At 38.8% G+C, this 17425-nt stretch overlaps 1 protein-coding gene across 3 annotated transcripts in view; it reads left to right on the top strand.

The window, feature by feature from the left end:
• Positions 1-17183, top strand: part of ets1 (v-ets avian erythroblastosis virus E26 oncogene homolog 1) — a 54848-nt gene extending 37665 nt beyond the window's left edge. For all 3 annotated transcript variants that reach the window (XM_056283350.1, XM_056283349.1, XM_056283347.1), the window contains 4 exons: positions 983-1228; positions 6149-6409; positions 13099-13217; positions 13609-17183. In XM_056283350.1, coding sequence (XP_056139325.1) covers positions 983-1228; positions 6149-6409; positions 13099-13217; positions 13609-13824 — 842 coding nt within the window. In that variant the 3' untranslated portion in view covers positions 13825-17183. The remainder of the gene's footprint in view (positions 1-982; positions 1229-6148; positions 6410-13098; positions 13218-13608) is intronic.
• The last annotated feature ends 242 nt before the right edge of the window (positions 17184-17425 follow it).

Genomic DNA, 17425 nt, shown 5'->3' with positions numbered 1-17425 from the left:
GACGGCATTTTTTTTTTTTGACATGGCTCCTCTGCACAGCTTGAAAAACATGATTTCCTATGCATGTGTAATGAATATTCTTCATAGATCATGTGTAGTGTATATTGGCTCTATATAGGTATCAAAATTGATTGATTTTTAAGATTTTCTTTATTACATATGTGCCTTTTTTTAAGATAAAAAAATGTAACCAGAATGTACAGAGTTAATCGAATGCACATGGCCATGTTATGCATGTAATCAATTATTCCTATAGGCTCATTTAGGTTGCATTTATTTGATCTTAAAGAGAGACTGCCATGCCCTTTCTGAACACATTTTTTAACATTGGGAGTTTGAATCATAACCGAAAATAGGCGTGGTTTTATGAATTCAAAGCTATTGGCTACTGTCTTTCTGGATCCATGTCAAACGTCATTGCACTACCGCTCATGTCTGCCGACATGATAACTGACCGATAAACGTCGATTAATATCACAGTTCGGTGAGTATTTTGACTTCATAACTCAAAATCTGTTACAAACAGCAATAACACACAGGTACGTGGTTATAACGTTTTTATTTTAGGGTTTTAAACATGAGCGGTAACACGGTGACATTTGACATGGATCCAGTTATCCCACAGCTCTCATACGTAGTACAGACACACCCTATATGCAAATTGACTGGTGTCTATGTATCCACCGGCACAATTTGTCATTGGACACCATCTACAGTCAATCACAAATCTCTTTCGAGTGGCTGCAGACGCTCTCTTTTGGCCACTGAATTTCTCCGTGGTCACATTCCAACTCGGAACATAGCCTATCAATAGGAATTTTCAGATTTTGATGTCAGTATCACTTTAATGTTATGACATAAAAGCATATTGCATCAAAGGCATTACATTCCTGTCATCATCACACTATTCAAGCTCTTTTTTCTTTTATTAATTTTTATTTTGCCCCCCATTTTCTGTGCTCCTTACCCCCTGTTTTTCTAGGCTATGGCATTGAGCATGCCCAGTGTGTGCCCCCATCTGAATACTCAGAGCCTGGCTTCATCACAGAGTCTTATCAGACACTTCACCCAATCAGCTCAGAGGACCTGCTGTCGCTCAAGTATGAGAATGAATACCCTAACGTTATTCTACGGGACGCACCCCTAAATCCTCTGCAAGGGGACTACTTCTCTGTTAAGCAGGAGGTGGTGTCCCCTGACAACATGTGTGTGGGACGCATCAGCAGAGGTGAGGGGTCACACAATCTTAATTATTAAGTTCTTTTTGAGAGAAGATTTGAGTGGACATCAGTCAAAATGTACAGGATGAGCAGAGGTCAGAGGAACAATCGCATGTAGTAGCACTCTCAGGTGGAGAGTACTATATTTCTCTTATCCAAAGGAGTTGAATCAAGTGCAACTGGACTTGGTATATATCCATGAAGATGTTTCGCCTCTCATCCAAGAGGCTTCCTCAGTTCGTGCCTTTCTGACTAGACCAAGCTAGTCTGACTGGCTGGTGATGAGACTCAGAATTTATCCTCTTTGGAGTTGTTGTCAGAGCTATAGATGGCGATGGCCATGGACATCTATAGCTCTGACAACGACTCTATAGCTCTGACAATGACTCCAAAGAGGATAAATTCTGAGTCTCATCACCAGCCAGTCAGACTAGCTTGGTCTAGTCAGAAAGGCACGAACTGAGGAAGCCTCTTGGATGAGAGGCGAAACGTCTTCACGGATACACTACCGTTCAAAAGTTTGGGATCACCCAAACAATTTTGTGTTTTCCATGAAAAGTCACACTTATTCACCACCATATGTTGTGAAATGAATAGAAAATAGAGTCAAGACATTGACAAGGTTAGAAATAATGATTTGTATTTGAAATAAGATTTTTTTTACATCAAACTTTGCTTTCGTCAAAGAATCCTCCATTTGCAGCAATTACAGCATTGCAGACCTTTGGCATTCTAGCTGTTAATTTGTTGAGGTAATCTGGAGAAATTGCACCCCACGCTTCCAGAAGCAGCTCCCACAAGTTGGATTGGTTGGATGGGCACTTCTTTGAGCAGATTGAGTTTCTGGAGCATCACATTTGTGGGGTCAATTAAACGCTCAAAATGGCCAGAAAAAGAGAACTTTCATCTGAAACTCGACAGTCTATTCTTGTTCTTAGAAATGAAGGCTATTCCATGCGAGAAATTGCGAAGAAATTGAAGATTTCCTACACCGGTGTGTACTACTCCCTTCAGAGGACAGCACAAACAGGCTCTAACAGGTACTATTTAATGAAGATGCCAGTTGGGGACCTGTGAGGCGTCTGTTTCTCAAACTAGAGACTCTAATGTACTTATCTTCTTGCTCAGTTGTGCAACGCGGCCTCCCACTTCTTTTTCTACTCTGGTTAGAGCCTGTTTGTGCTGTCCTCTGAAGGGAGTAGTACACACCGGTGTAGGAAATCTTCAATTTCTTCGCAATTTCTCGCATGGAATAGCCTTCATTTCTAAGAACAAGAATAGACTGTCGAGTTTCAGATGAAAGTTCTCTTTTTCTGGCCATTTTGAGCGTTTAATTGACCCCACAAATGTGATGCTCCAGAAACTCAATCTGCTCAAAGAAGTGCCCATCCAACCAATCCAACTTGTGGGAGCTGCTTCTGGAAGCGTGGGGTGCAATTTCTCCAGATTACCTCAACAAATTAACAGCTAGAATGCCAAAGGTCTGCAATGCTGTAATTGCTGCAAATGGAGGATTCTTTGACGAAAGCAAAGTTTGATGTAAAAAAAATCTTATTTCAAATACAAATCATTATTTCTAACCTTGTCAATATCTTGACTCTATTTTCTATTCATTTCACAACATATGGTGGTGAATAAGTGTGACTTTTCATGGAAAACACAAAATTGTTTGGGTGATCCCAAACTTTTGAACGGTAGTGTATATACCAAGTCCAGTTGCACTTGATTCAACTCCTTTGGATAACCATGACCTGGATGAATGAGAACATTCACAGACAATATTTCTCTTATGATCCTTAGCAGTAATTTGATTGTTTGAATTGAGTCGTTGCGAAAAATCCATGTGTATGTGGACTGCCATCGGCATGTTTTTGTGTTTGCCCCCATGTATGAATGTGTCTGTGAGTGAGTGAGATTTTGCTGATGCTACTAAAAATCCTGTCATGCCACATAATTTTGCGAGAAGAAGAGAAGAAAAGCAGGGCTTATGGTTGGGTTGCGGTTCAAAATGTCCGCTTCACATTCTGTAGAGTTGGTTAGGGAAAGAAAAGAAAATTCACTTGTTTTTGTCAGAGTGAAATGCGAACAAAGCCACAGTCTTCTCCTCTCGCACTTTGCCCTCCTAGCTTCTATGTAAAACAGCTGATGTGGTGTAACCTTCTTAAAAAAAAAGTCCTTTTTTTTTCTTCTTTGTCACACAGCCCCATCTTTCTGCACTGAACCTTGAGGTTCTTGGTAAGGACATAGAGGTGTCAGCTCTACTCAACCAGTGCGGGCCTTTCTCATGAAACTCTTGTTTGCTTTGCAAAACGCACAGGATTGTTTGCTCTACCGCTGATAGTTTACCATAGAATTAGGGGTAATGTTTACATTTCTAACCATAAAGCAAGGATTTTCTTCTCAGAATCCCCCAGCTGCGCAAATGAACAGTGGATATCATGTTGTTAAACTACATAGACCTCCTACCAATGTCATGAGCATTTCTTTGCAAGGTCCAAGGTCCAATCCTTGTGCATCATCCATTCCAGGCCTCTTGGCATCGTGTTATTCTCCCCTAACGTGGGAAAGTTTATGTGGCACTGCTCAAACCCACATGTGGCTTCAATTTCAGCAATTGAAGATTTCACTATCAATCAAATTGCAGTTTTATCTGTCATTTGTTAATAAGTCTCAATTGAAAGACTCCTTATCTTTCCAGAGTCTGAAAATAGCAAGGCAATTTGTGTGAACGTCTTCCATTTGAAGCCAAAAACAAATAGCAGTTATACAAATGAAACAAACTGTGTAATGGAAATTACAGTCATACACATTGCTTCTTTGTCACTGGGCAGGCTTGTACTCAAAACCATCTCAGTCGAGACCAAGACAAGACCATTACAAAGTTCAAGTCCAATTATAATTTACAGTCTTTTATATTATAGGTATAGGTATATATTATATTTATATCAGAGTTAAACGCACTAATGTTAATGTACATTCCACTTAAAATGAGGTCTTACTATGGCAGGATTCACACTTATGAGAAATATTGTTATCTATACATCCATTATATACACTCACTTAATCAAATTCAGGGTCACTGGAGACAAATATTGTCTGGAATAATTATCTTTATATCGGGATTTTTATATATATTTTTTCTAAACAGTTGTGTTGATCATCTCTTGCCTAATTGAGATTTCCATATGTAAATATTAATTTATTAAAAAAAACAGTGAACAAAGTAGTATGCATATGTCTACATATTTGAATGGTTAAGGATGTCACTTTATTTTTCTTTTTTGATCAGTTTTATTGAGCTATTCTTGTGTATGTGGTATTTTATTGTTCTTTCCATATATGCAATATGAAACATTTGATCATTGTTGATCTATATCCCTCCCCCTTGAAATGGGCTAAAAGGAGTTCACAGTAATGTTTCCTAATTTATGTTAACAGAACATGTGGGGTGGAGAACAAAACAAAACCAAAATTGTATTATAAGCAGCTGAAAGTAGCTTCACACAGAAGCACTAGTTCCATACTTAGCCCAGTGAATAAATCAAGAATATCTGATAACAAAAATGTTTTTGTGTATCATTTATGGATACCCAACATTTGGAAATATACATGCTATTTCTGCATATATTCACAAAATCCATTATGGCACTCACATAAACATTCACACACTATTTTGCCGCATTACTGGAGCTACAGTCATTCAAGTATTGATTGGCCTGTGTTGACAAACTGACTGTCACTGTGACAATCCCCTAATACCAAATGACGTGAACATGACGTTGTGGGAAAGAGTTTAAAGGGAGTACATAGTCCGTTTACTAGACAGCCCCAATTGGAATTCACCAAGTGTTTTCTGAGAAACCACAAAGGGTTAGGGGAGGCGATGAGTGGTACTTTATCAATTATCAAAGTGCAACATAAAACAAAATATATTTTTATATAAATACATTTACATTTGCATGGAAAAAATACATAAATCAAGTAATGTATCGTTTATTTTTTGAATTGTATATATTCCTCTTAATGTATTTGTTAAATTAAGGATTTAGTATTTTTTGGCTAAGTTAGCCACAATTTAATTTTTCCTTTTGAATATCTTTTGTGTTGAAAAATTAATCAATTTGTAAGATGGATTAGGTTATTTTAGTCATTGAGAAATGTTGCATTATAAAGGTACAAGCTATTCAAGTCCACATGCCCATGTCTGTTTTGTGAAAAGCTGATGCAACACACAAAGCAGCTAGTTAGCTAGCTAACTGCATAGTTCATATGTCTTGCTGTGGTAATCACTACTTGTTTACCCAACTTCAGCACAAAAATCACATATTGCATTGATTTAACAAACTCGATATCATGCTAAAGGACTGCATTTCTTATCAATATTAGCTGTATTTCAAAAGCTTTGCTACAAAATTACAGAATTAAATGTCAAGTAGTAGGCAAATGCGCAGGTTATTTTCCTGTATTGCTAGCAGATGTTACTTACCTGTCTTTGTGGGGCCTACCAACATACCTGTACAAACCAATGTTGTCTAGACAGCCTGTCTGAGATGCACTTTGTACAACACTTGAGACTGATATGTGTAACTATAACACTGTTGGAGGGTATGGACAACTTCAAACAGTTGACATGAACTATACATAGGTGCATTAAGCACATTTACAAACTAGGAATAATGTTTGATTGTGATATATTTTTACAATGAGAAATCACTGCTCCATTCTGAGTGATAAACATGTTTCTCTGCACAGATCTCTAATTGGATCAGGTGTTAAAAAGTTCTTTTGCTTTAACTTTTTAAAATTACAGCATGCAGTAGCAGTTATCGTAACCACTACTTTATACCTCTACTTATGTCCTTCCATTTAACCCTTTCTCCTTTCCATCTGACCTTTTCCCCCTTTGTCTGTTCCACCATCCCATCCAGGTAAGCTTGGTGGCCAGGACTCCTTTGAGAGCATTGAGAGTTTTGAGAGCTGTGACCGACTGACCCAGTCATGGAGCAGCCAGTCCTCATTCAACAGCCTGCAGCGGGTACCCTCATATGACAGCTTTGAATCCGAGGAGTACTCTACTGCCCTGCATGGGCACAAACCCAAGGGCACCTTCAAAGACTACGTTAGGGAGCGCTCGGACCTCAGCAAGGACAAACCCGTCATTCCTGCTGCTGCACTTGCAGGATACACAGGTTGGTTGTCCGGCAGACTTTCGTAACAAACAAATGTTGACTCTTGAGGTATCTATTCTTTTGATTTGAAGGTCCAAGAACAAAGATTGGGGGAGTTTTGACTCTGATTATGATTTAATATGGAATGGGCAGAAATCCATAGTCTTGGATGGTAGATATGCTAAATTAGCATGATTAAAACTTACCAATCATTAATTAACATTTTCCCCAAAAAGCTGTCTGTAGATGGAAATTTACAGGCACATCCTATGACCTATACCTAAATAACTAAACAGAAAAAATATATATTCGATAAATTGGTCAAAAACAAATTTAAATGTATCTTAAATAGTCCAGAGTGATTAATCAAAATGTTGGTTTATTTTCGATATTTAAAAAAACTAACTGATCAAGTTCAGTTATTAGTGACACTGAAACTGGGTTTGTGTTTTTTTTTTTCTGAACTTGATGCAAATGATGAAAATTACGCACAGTGCATACTGTTGTCTGTGGAGTGCTGCAATACACGATGCGGTGTCTAGCACGCTGGAAGTTTTAGTTTCAAAAGGGAGATATTCAATACAGTTCGGCACTGCAATAGCAACACAAACTACATTCCATTGTACACACCGGCATGTTCCAGTTTTTACTTCACGGGTCCATGTCTGTAATATGTGACTGTTTCATATCTTAGTTTTGGTAAATGGAGAATCTGCAGGAGGTAGCGGACCTGTCGGCTGAGGGAGAGATGAGAGAAAGAGATGACGTAAGTAGGGAGAGGAGAGAGAGGAGCAGAGTCAAAGAGGAAGAGATGTGGCAGCGTCGGTATTGTTGTTAAAGGTACAATCTGTAATCCAAATGGAAACAAACTAGTCACCCCACCAATGAAAGCCAAATACTGGGTTTTAAGATTTTATTTTGCCATTCTCAAATCGGCATGAGTGAGCTCTTGGCAATAGTAGGTACCGACTGCTGCCCAAACCTTAATCTGTTCATTCTTTTTGATGTTTGAAGTTTTGTTTACATTCATCAAGTTTATAATTATTGGCTAAAATTTATGGTATTTTCATGGTATTTTGAGCTTTTAAATGTCCTTTTAAATTAAACAGTTGGCGCAGTGTTTGCAGTTCTAGTCAAGTCAAGTTTATTTTTATAGCCCATTTTTATAGCCCAGAATCACAATGTAGTCCCAAAGGGCTTTCCAATTGATGCATAGTCATAGTCAAAATAAATGGGAGGGGGAAAAAAAATCATAATCAACCTTTATTTCCAAAATTGAATGGAAAATCGAGCTGAACTCAAAACAACACTTATCACTCAGCACTGCTTTGAAACCAGCTTAAGATGGAATTGCCTATTAGAAAATGTCTTTGCTAACAAACTCATCTAATTGTCTGTATTTCATGTTCCTGTGAAATAATCTCACATGGGATTTTGTTCTTATCACCAGTTTGAGAAAAAGTTGTGAAAAATGTGGCCATGGCACACCTTTTTTGATGCTGTTCAAAAGCCACATTTGTAGGGGTGCACTGCTTCTAGAGCTGGCACAAAAACAAAAGTCATGTACCTATGTGCTCGGCTTGTGTTCAGTACAGGAAGCAAACTAGATTTTGTACGTTGGTTCTTTTCTTTGCATTTTTGTTCCATCTTCATTTCTCATCTACCCCCTTGTTATCTGCAGCCCACATCTCAACCTATATTTTCCAGGTTGTCTTAGCAACGCTGCTACAACATAGGACATAGGGCCTGCATATAACCTCACATTAACATTATCTCTTCATCTCACTAGGCCTCCGTTTTGGTACATCCTGAAAAGCACATTTGTTTATCTTCCCTATGTTTAACAAGAAGTATATACATCTATAAGCCAAGCAAAATTAGTGCAAAAATGATTGTAGTGTCAAGATGTTTCCTTTCAAATGGTGGTTTTAAATGGGGAGAAATTTGAATTTGAATGTTTTCTACTTGCTATTTGGTTCAAGATATATTGACACTCACCCTCAAGGAATAACATTACAAACATATTAATCTGTGTAGCCACATAGCACACCAATCTAAATTGTGCTATTTGTAATGCATTTATATTGTGTGATATGGTCTTTGAGTGGTCATTCTTCTAATTTTAAATATTGCTCACTTTCCCTCTTGAATTAAAGACAATGTGAAATCAAAATTGACTTTTTTACCTTAACTCATTTCCTAGTCATGTGATGCACTTATTCAACAACTTGCACCAAAAAAACCCCAAACAAAAATTCAAGTTTTAACTTCTTTTACATCAAAATCTAATCCCCTTAACTTCTTGCTAAAATAGACAAGTTTGGTTGTCACCAAGTCAAAGCGTGTGTGAGAGCAACATCCTGACCAATAATACAATTAAATGTTTTCTCTCCCCCTTCCAGCATCATATAAAACTTGCATTGAGCAAAATTGCACAATCCATTCAATCGTGAAGGATCAAATCACTTCCCTCCCTACCTTTTTTTTTTTTACACCCAGAGTCCAGCCCTAATATCCTGTCTTTCTTGGAAATACGTCACATTACAGGAGCAAGGTACACTTTGAATATCATTTCACATTATCTTGAAATACCTATCAAGTCATAGGTTGGTTAAGGAAATTCATTTTCAACTTCATTCACTGCTGAATGGAGCATTCATTGTTTGTAGCCAAGTGGAGGACAAGTGCTAGCTGGTGGACATTAATAACATAAATGCCTTCCCTGAGGAAAAACAAAATCACATTATTTTATTGCCTCTTCAAATATAAGCATTTTAACCCCTCCAACCCCCACCCCTTTGTTAAATTGCAGTCACAAGGTTGCAAGACTGTTAAAATGGTAAAAGGGAAATTCCAAATAAATTTCTCCCGTTCGCAAAGTATGCATACCTCAGATGTCAACACACTGTGACCCAAAGTTGGCATACACAAGTTAATTGTTCATCTGTACAGTTTTCAGTTCAAAAGATGCCTATTGAACAATTGGTCATTCATTTGTGAAGTCTTTGCTGTGGCCTCATATCCATACATAGCATACATCATACGTTAGCATTGATCAACAAGGATGTTGATAGGAAGTAATGAATGAATATCATATGAAAGTAATTTATATGGTTTTAAGTTTATATTGTCTGCCATTAACCAGGACTTGTGTGAACAAAGGTTTATGTCAGACCTTCATCCATTCAAAATGCTTCTTGCTGCATGCAGTTTTCCTTTTTAATGCAGTTTTGATTTCCAACAAAGCAATCAAGGATAAGGTGTGTGTGTGTGTGTGTGTGTGTGTGTGTGTGTGTGTGTGTGTGTGTGTGTGTGTGTGTGTGTGTGTGTGTGTGCGTGCGTGCGTGCGTGCGTGCGTGCGTGCGTGCGTGCGTGCGTGCGTGCGTGCAAGGATATTTATGGCCTTAACGTTTCCCACCACTTCCTTAGCAAATCTCCAGTATATTTAGTAGTACAAACAAGGGAAGCACCAATATCACTTTTTCACTGCCAATACCGGTTCTGAGTACTAATCTTTAAGTATGGGCTGATACTGAGAACTGATCCCATATATTACTTTTGCTGAGCAGTGCCGACTTCAACCATTAGTTTGGGGTCAACGTGCAAAATAATTGAGATAGAATCAGTTTTTTTTTTCCTTCCCTTTAAAAAATACAAGCTTCCATGGGCCAAAAAAATGCAGTAAATCAAGCTATTGTGGATTTATTTATGACATTGTTGGTGATGGATTTTAGTCTTGGGTAACCTCTCCGATACTGCTACTCCATGTTAGCCTGGTAATGTCCTGGTATCTCATGTCAGTATTGTGTCAGTGCAGCCCTAGTACAAATACACATAAGTTCCAACATGAAAGTGATCAGAAACAAGGCAGAGCTTGAATCAGAAATGCAAGCACCAGTTGTCATGATGTGACAGAAGTCTCCAGAAAGAATGAGGGCTTAAGTTGTGAAAGCCTGATGTATTTCTCAGACTTAATGCCCAATAATGTGTTTTCTTGAAGCTATTGCACAATAGAAAAGTGGAAGAAAGAAAAAGTAGACTAAAAGACCCCAATTTTCCAGCGGCTTTAGCTGTTATTGTAAATGGTTTGCACCAGAGCCATTAGCCCCCTCAATGAACCATTAGCCCCCTCAATGATGGTTGCATTTTTGTTCAGTGTGTCACAGTAGTTTCTCTTTTTGTTGTGCGAGTGTGTAAGCGTGTCAGACAAAGAAAGACTTGGGCAGAGATAGACAGCAAGCGATAGACTGAAAGAGAGAGAAAGATTGACAGGCAAAGATTGACAGAGAGAGAGAGAGAGAGAGAAATGATGAGAAAACCCAACCTCAAAATAGAAAAACAGCTTTTTGTAACATCCCAAAGTTATGACAGCTTTGCAGCCTGCTCCACTTGGTTTCCTGTCATAGTCATAGGCTGAAAGGCAGACACTTGAAATGAAGACAGGAGCCTGATAAGGTTACTGAGAGATAAGTGAAGCTCTTCACTGTCATTTCTGAGGTGTCTCTTAACCATCCACACCTCTGTCTAGTGTGCTGTGTTGTGACTAACAACCGCTAGCTACAGAGCATATCTCCATTTGTATGACCATGTATCCCGTATCTCAGTTCATCTTTACCTGTCACTGTCTTTTTGCTTTCTCAGTGTTCTCGCCATCCATCCGTCTCTCTCTCTCTCTCTATCTCTCTCTCTCTCTCTCTCTCTCTCTCTCTCTCTCTCTCTCTCTCTCTCTCTCTCTCTCTCTCTCTCTCTCTCTCTCTCTCTCTCTCTCTCTCTCTCTCTCTCTCTCTCTGTTCTCTGTTGATCTCTCGTGGACATACACAAATATACTGTAAGGAGATGCACTTTTTGCCACCCCTCTCATTCACTGTAGCACCCTGCACATGCTCAGGTCAAGGCTCTAACAGTGCCACAAATGTGAGTGCCCCACTCTTCTGCTACACTGTATGCCTTTTCAATGAGGCCCATTGTGTATGGGGGCTCTCAACATATTTTTGGAAACTTCTTGGGGAGGGGTCGCCTACATCCTGGTGTGAGAGCTCGGGGGGCTGATAAATGGGTACTGTATTTCCCTTATGTGGGCCTACTGTTACAGTAGCAGACTTTTTGGAATGCAAGTCAAAACTTTCAATATGAAGAGGACCCAGTGTTGCACAGCCTCTTGTAAATCATTGGTGTGGCTGTTTGACATATGCCTTCTCCTTTACTTTGTTCTGTGCTTTTGAAAGAGTACAGAGGTCTCAGAAATGACTTTCTCCCTTTTAAATGTACAGCCAACCTATCTGTTTTCCTAAAATGTCATATTTGGGTTGTGCAAGGTTACATCTTGCATTTATAGGTAAATCAGAGATGAGACTTTTGCTAGCTCCGGTTTTGCTAAGGCAGCATGCTGTACAGGCAGGTGTGACTTCAGCATGCAAGCCTAAAGACTGGGTAGGTCTGTGCTTACTGAAAGCCACAAGATCAAAGTGTTAAGAACCAGCGAAGTAGTGCAGAGAGTAAACCGCCTTTTTTCTGGTGGTGGCTGTGCTCCTTTTCTACCATATGTAATAAACATTTATTGTTATGCAATAACTTAAAATTAGTTGAATGGTAGTGCACTTACTTGCTTAGTTTACCAACAAGCAGCACAGTCGATGAATCTGTGCTCTTTGTTTTTAGTTAAATACGCTCCACAATATTGTACTAAGCAGCTACTTTCTCTCACTTGAAGTAAATGCAATTTCTAATAAGCTAATGATAGTTACATACCACGGCACATACAGTTTGGAAGGTAAAGTTTGACTTGTTTTGGAGGGTTAGCTTCGACTGGACTGATTTAGGATATTGTTGAACACACAAGACTCCGAGGTCTGTTTCTCAAAGTCCGAAGGCAACCCATCTTATTTTCAGCCAGTGATTTCATCAGTATGGATCTCGTACAGGCACATAGATATCCTCTATAACCATTGCATGTTGCACAGAGAGAATGGCAGACAAAGAAGTATGTTGATGAATGGGACTCTTGTTTTGGGGAGGACATTTAGTTCCACTGCTTTCCTTCAGTCTGACCCAGATTAGAAGGATTACTTTGTCTCTCTTTTGAACTCCGAATATCTAAGATGAAAGTCCAAAGGTTTTGGACCTTGTAAAATAATATACACTCATGTAATGCATTTCTCTTGTTGACCTGAAATGTACATCACATGGTCTCGTCTCACTGCTATAAAATGTATCCGGTCCCATTATCCTTGTGCTACATTAGATGTAAGCATATTTGACATGCACCTCCTTTTGTTCTCCCTGAGAAGAAAGGGATTGTATATCAATCACTTTTCAAGCTCTTGGATTGGCCGTTTTGCCCTTAGCTTTGGAAGTGCTTGGCAGTGTTAACTTTCTAAGATGCATGGAAGTAGAGTATTATACCCATTCAATAACTTGACCAGAGTAGTTTCGCCTTCATTTTATTTCTTGACCCTGTCATTTTCTTAAACCTTTCTCTGTAAGCTTAGTTGTGCAGTCAAAATTTTTACGAATTACCCAACCACTTTTGAAGGGTATCAGGGTGGCCCAAGGGTTTGACAGAACAATCCTTTACTCAATGGTCAAAGGTGCAATCTCACAAAAAACCATTGTCTGCTAACACATGTCGATAATAATGTGTCATATCAAAGCATCATTGAACAAAACAATGAAGCCCATTGTTAAATTGTATTTTTCCATCTGTTTCACAGGCAGCGGCCCCATCCAGCTCTGGCAGTTCCTTTTGGAGCTCCTGACTGACAAGTCCTGCCAGTCCTTCATCAGCTGGACAGGCGACGGTTGGGAGTTCAAGCTTTCTGACCCAGATGAGGTGAGAGGTCAAACGCACACTGGCCATGGGTCCATGTGATGTGAGGTCTTAATTGGTTAGTCAGATGAGCTTGATGTCTCTCTACCTCTTCAAAATATTTACACACATTTTTGGCCACTTGCAACATTTTATGGGGCTTAACTCCGTGTTTGTTAAACATTTTGTAAATCTCATCTCAAAGTTCTATATATCAAGTTCATAAACAAAATTTAGGAGATGCTGATGTTAAATGATCTCAGATGTCATGGATTCTTCAGTGAGGGGCTTACAAGAGCTTACAACCTAAAGTCTGGTGTGGAAATTAAGCTTTTAATTTGTTGCACATCTGTTGTTTTTATTCTAGAGTGAATAGTACAGTGTGACCATAGCCTCTTCTTATATGTCATAACAGGTTGCTCGAAGGTGGGGAAAAAGGAAAAACAAGCCCAAGATGAACTATGAGAAGCTGAGCCGTGGCCTGCGCTACTACTATGACAAGAACATCATTCATAAGACGTCAGGGAAACGCTACGTCTACCGCTTTGTCTGTGACTTAAAAAGCCTGCTGGGGTACACCCCCGAGGAGCTGCACACCATGCTGGACGTTAAGCCTGATACAGATGAGTGAAAACGGAGAGCTGAGAGAAAGGAAGTGGAGAGTGAAGGAGTTGTGGGGACTGGGGGCTCATAAAGTGGTCTTAACTGTCTGGTAGAATGGGTAACCGTTTTTTTTTTTTTTTTGGTGACCAAAATGTTTCTAACCACTTACTGTGGTCTTTGTAATTTTCAAGCTCTCATCCATCAGACAGCGTTTTAAAAGGAAGCACATGCCATAAGTGCAAATTCATACTCTGTTCTCTGTTGCATTGGAGGTGTGTGTGTGTGTGTGTGTGTGTGTGTGTGTGTGTGTGTGTGTGTGTGTGTGTGTGTGTGTGTGTGTGTGTGTGTGTGTGTGTGTGTGTGTGTGTGTGTGTGTGTGTGTGTGGAGTGAGTGTGTGTGTGTGGGAGAGAGAGAGAAAGCGAGGGAGAGAGTGATGGAGACAGTATTGTGTGTGTTATGTACAGGTATTACTTTACAGCTTAAGGGAGCTGGAACGCGATCTGGTAAAGTAGAGGTTCCATGCTGCCCAAGTAGCGTAAGAATCCATGAGCATGGGGGAAAAGAGTGTAAGAGAGGAGGAAGACGGGAGGAAGAGAGCGCAAAAGAACGATTCCTAGTTGGGTGAACAGAGCATGGGTGGAAAGTTCCTGCTATGAAAACTGTTGCCATGATTAAAAATGGAACCAAGGAGAAAATAATGTCACATTTACATGCTCACTGTTTCTCTGCCTCGCTGCACACCATAGACAAAGGCAGAGTTCACAGCTTGGACCAAAAAATGTCTTTTTTTTTTTTTAATCGATTGTTTGAGAAGCATATGTTCATACGCTTGCAGCAGTATTATTTTTGTTAAGAACTCCCAGTGAAAGCATATCAAGCATACATTGGAAAGTTCAACTGTTTTTTTTTGTCAATGAAGGTATTACGGTGAAACTAAATGTCAAGATGCTTTTCGGTTTTTCTTTCTCCCCTCTGTTCAGAGACCAGTAACTGAAATGTGCTGATTTCTTTATCAGACAACACTATAGGCAATTTCCATATATTAGGGTTTAAGTGCCTGCCACTTGCTCATACCGAGAATGTCTGAAAGACAGACAACTGAAAGTAACCGTTGCTTTTGAAACCGACATGTTTCACCTTAGCATAGCGCTGCCATCTCGTTGGAGAAAATGTCTTGTTACTATAATGTTGGCTTTTGTGTATAGAGTGCTTACCAGAAAGTAAAAGCAAACTATTGACAATCTCTATAGTTAACATTTTGAGTGTTTGACCATGAGTTGCCTGATATACAGACCAGTGAGCACAATTTATTGCATAGATCATTTCTAGACACTTTTAGCATTGGTTTCGAACACACTTCATTGGAGTGTTTTGTTATCCATTAATCACTTCAAAGAGGAACGCAGTAGAGTAGTTGAGGGAAATGACTTTATGAATGCCTAAGAATGTTTTTAGAGGTTTTTTTTGTCATTTTGTCATGCAGGGCATTTATTTGTTGGAAGCTAAAGAGGTACAGTTTAGAGGAATGGGGAAGGAATAAAGATAAGCTGAAGGTGGATGGAAAGCTGTATAAGATGGGTTATATTAAAAAAAAACAAGTATGACATGGATACTGAAGGTGAACGGTTACTGGCAGAGGAAAATAGAAAGCATGCAGCTGTAGTTCTATTGGATTTCTCAGCACTTGAAGGTTTGCATTATGTGGCTTGTATGTGGAGGGCTTATGTGCCACTGCGATCGGTGATTTTTGCAACATTCAGCAGCAGCATTATCACAAATGGTAAGGTATACAGGACTTGTGGTCGATATCTGTATTTACTTCTTAAATATGTGCATTTCTTATTCTTATACAAAGATAGTACTCGTCTCACTGAGTAATGGGTAACAGAATCTTTTGTATGATTCAATTTTTTTTTAACCCCACTGGTTTCAATTTGAGCAAAATGACAACATTTTCCTCCTAAGTTATCAGTGGGAACAGTGGCTGTACACTGGTCTTATGGGAAAAGCCAAAGTCAAGAAATATCTTCATAAAATACAAATGTTATTGTTTACAGTGGCTGAATGTTACCCATAAAAATGAGAATAGCTTTCCAAATGTCTATTTATACAGATTGTATTTCATAATGCTTTATTGAAATCCAAACTAAACAAATAAGCAAGAGACAAAGCAGGAAAAATAACCAAAAAATCCTGTGAGGTCGTCAGCCACGGTTGCTTTGAGTGCCGTCCACAACGTTGGAAGACAGACCAGATTCTCTCACAGTGGTTTTCAAAAAGTGTTGATTTTCATCATGGGTTTGATGGATGGGACTCATGCAGCTTTAGGGCGGATGAGAATGCATTGCTTGTCTGTTTCTCATCTGTAGAAAATAGATAATGTACACGTTTTTATATATTTTTTTTAATGGGCAATAAGCTTGGTCATCTACCATAGTACTAACAAGCAGGCAACCATCCTGGTCCTCCTACACACCCATCCTAGTCCTCCTACACAGGGAACTGAAGACACTTCAACAGCTCAACGACCCATTCTGTCTGAACCAGCTGTTGGATGCATTCACATGTTGAACTCAAAAACGCTGTTTGTTTGATTGTTTGTTTGTGTTTTTTTTGTAACATTCAGGTGTTTATTTTCAAATGTCAGACAATGTTTTACAGTAGAGCAGACTTCATATGTATTCAAACATATTCTTCATGGTTTGTCGTTGCTGATCCTGCCGGGAAGCCACTTCCTGTTGTCCTAAGGTCAGAATGTTAATACTGTGGGCTCAGTGTGCTGAAAGTGGACCATCTATAGCCTGTATTGATAAGAAATTTGAAAGTGAATTCTGCGTAATTGTTAAGATAAAATCCTGTTGATAAATGTAATAGATTACAGTAAACAGTTAATTGCACAGGTCTTACTAGTGAACCTTACTTGGACAAATATATACATACCAATACTTTGTGACATATGCATTTCTCAGAATGGACACAGTAGGAAAACTTTTTTTTTTTTGGATGTTGTTTTTTTGTATATTTTATAGTGTCTCTGTATTTTTGTTATTGAGATCATTTCTAATGTATTTAGTTCACAAACATTTGAATATTTTTCAATAATTTATATTTTATAAAAGACAGATGCAGACAGCTGGTGCTTTCATGGGAAACTGAAAAGGTAGCGCAGGGCAACAAAATGTAGCGGTTTTTTTTTTGTTTTGTTTGTTTTTTTCTTTGTTTTCTTTTTTTTATATACAGAAAATAGACCTGTCTGCTAGAGAAAAAAGGCTGATGCTGGCCCATCAATGATTTCTGCTGGAAAGTTTTATAAACTGTAGCTTCTATTTCTAAAAATGTACTTATTGTACTTCAAAATGTTATGTCATAAAATATATGTGAACAAAGATTTCATAAGTGTTGCCGTCTGTTGTGTCAGTGTTTATTAATAACTGAATAGCATTGATTAACATATTCTTGTACTGCAAATTATTCTTCTGTTCTTCCAGAGTCTTTCCCATCATTAGATGATGAGTCAGTAGTGTACACAGCTTTGTCCCTGCAGTACGTGGCCATCATCATTATCATCAGAGTTATGATGTTAACTCATCTATATTAGTCCATGATAAGCACTACAACACGACACAAA

This window comes from Lampris incognitus, chromosome 7 (assembly GCF_029633865.1).
Source record: "Lampris incognitus isolate fLamInc1 chromosome 7, fLamInc1.hap2, whole genome shotgun sequence".
NCBI classification, from domain to species: Eukaryota; Metazoa; Chordata; class Actinopteri; order Lampriformes; family Lampridae; genus Lampris; species Lampris incognitus.
This window is presented reverse-complemented; position numbering and strand designations above follow the sequence as displayed.